This window comes from Buceros rhinoceros, unplaced genomic scaffold, assembly GCF_000710305.1.
Source record: "Buceros rhinoceros silvestris isolate BGI_N320 unplaced genomic scaffold, ASM71030v1 scaffold26916, whole genome shotgun sequence".
NCBI classification, from domain to species: domain Eukaryota; kingdom Metazoa; phylum Chordata; class Aves; order Bucerotiformes; family Bucerotidae; genus Buceros; species Buceros rhinoceros.
The window spans coordinates 5,878-7,384 of record NW_010416196.1 but is presented as its reverse complement, the minus strand read 5'-3'; the positions used below and the strand labels follow the sequence as shown (position 1 = coordinate 7,384).

General features: G+C 63.3%; 1 protein-coding gene across 1 annotated transcript in view; it reads right to left on the bottom strand.

Annotated features, from left to right (window-relative positions):
• Positions 1-1,507, bottom strand: part of LOC104494845 (transmembrane protease serine 13-like) — a gene marked incomplete at its 5' end in the record, with an annotated part of 4,473 nt that overhangs the window by 1,726 nt on the left and 1,240 nt on the right. The window contains 5 exons of the mRNA XM_010137728.1: positions 3-134; positions 412-455; positions 545-637; positions 926-1,055; positions 1,139-1,261. Of these exons, the coding sequence (XP_010136030.1) occupies positions 3-134; positions 412-455; positions 545-637; positions 926-1,055; positions 1,139-1,261 (522 nt within the window). The remainder of the gene's footprint in view (positions 1-2; positions 135-411; positions 456-544; positions 638-925; positions 1,056-1,138; positions 1,262-1,507) is intronic.

Below are 1,507 nucleotides of genomic sequence, written 5' to 3'. Positions count from 1 at the left end.
GCCCCACTGTGCGTCGATGATGGTCCCGCCGCAGATGTGGATGGGTCCGTACTGCACGCTGACTTGCCAGGGCCATTTGCTCACCGAGGTTTCCTTTCCTCCGATGATCCGGCCAGAAATCCTCTGCCCACAGGCTGGAGGGGAGAGCAGGGTCGGGAGGAGGGCTCAGGGGGAGGGCAAGGGGAGGGAAACATGCACAGATCCCCACCACCCCAGGCACCCCAGGTGGTGCTCGGTGCATCGGCAGGGGCAGCAGACCCCACAGGAATGCAGTCTGCGCAGTTTTCTATCGCCCAGAAAGTTTGATGGGAAGTGCCCTGTTTGCCCAAGCCGGTGCAAAGAAGGAGAAGGAGGAAACCGCTCCCGAGCAGGGGTTTGGCCCTGCCGGCCCCTGGCCAGCCAGCCCCTTACTTGTGCATCGCAGGGAGACGTACTTTCCTGTGAGACACTGTGAGCTGCAGGAGAGAAGAGGGAGACTCAGGCTCAGCCCCGGCTCTGCGGCACCTGGGCAGGGCCATGGCCAGGAGGCGACGCTGCCTGGTACCTGTTGAGGCTCTGCTGGATAGTCTCTCGCTCCTCGGTCACCGTGAGGCTCTTACCAGAGACGTGTAGGGGAACATAGTCAGTCTGTGATGCACTGAGAAAGGAAGGAGACATGGCAGTGAGGGTCCCCCCAGCTAGGCACTGCCCGCCTGGTCCCTGCCTTCTCAAAGAAGGGACTCCCAAAGAGGCTCCACACGCTAAACTGGGGGGGACAGACCAAAATGCCCAGAGCAGCACTGGCCACGCAGCCTTCCAGCGGAACAGCACCACGCTGGGGGAGGGGGCACAGCGGCCCGTGCACCCGGCTAGCAAAGGAAGGCCAGAGCAGTGCCAGAGGGCTGGAAGGGCCACAGTGCCTGAGCACAATCCTCAGGGGAATTACTTCTGAAATCCCAGCTGCTGGCAGGTCTTTCTGGAGAAGGAGTCGTTCCAGGAGCTGCTGCACACCGGCAGCCACTGGCTCTCAGCGCTGGAGTAGATGTAGAGCAAGGACCCGTCAGATGTGAAGCGCACTGCGGGGATGGACAGAGGGGTCAGTGGTACCCAACGGCCCCGGGTCCCCGTGCTCCCACCACCCCAGCTCCCAGGGCCTCACCGCAGCCCAGCTCGTCGCTCCGCTGGGAGCAGTCGACGATGCCGTCGCAGCGCACTGGGCTGTCCTTGCAGCTCTCGGCAGGCTCCTTGTACACGATGCCAGTCTGTGAGCGCCAGAACATAACTGGAAGCAAGCGAACGCCGCGGTGAGGCCGGGGCTGCTGGCGGGGGCTCGCTGTGGGTGAAGGTGCCATGACCCACCCGGACAGGAGTCCGGAGGAGGTCTGCCACAGGGGCTCTCCCAAGCTCCAGGCATGAGCTCGGGCACAGGGCTGCATTTGAGCCACGACTGAAGAGCTGTGGGATGCAGGTTAAGGACTGGGCAGCCCTGAGCATCACCAGGGCAGCCCAGCAGCATACAGTTCAGCTG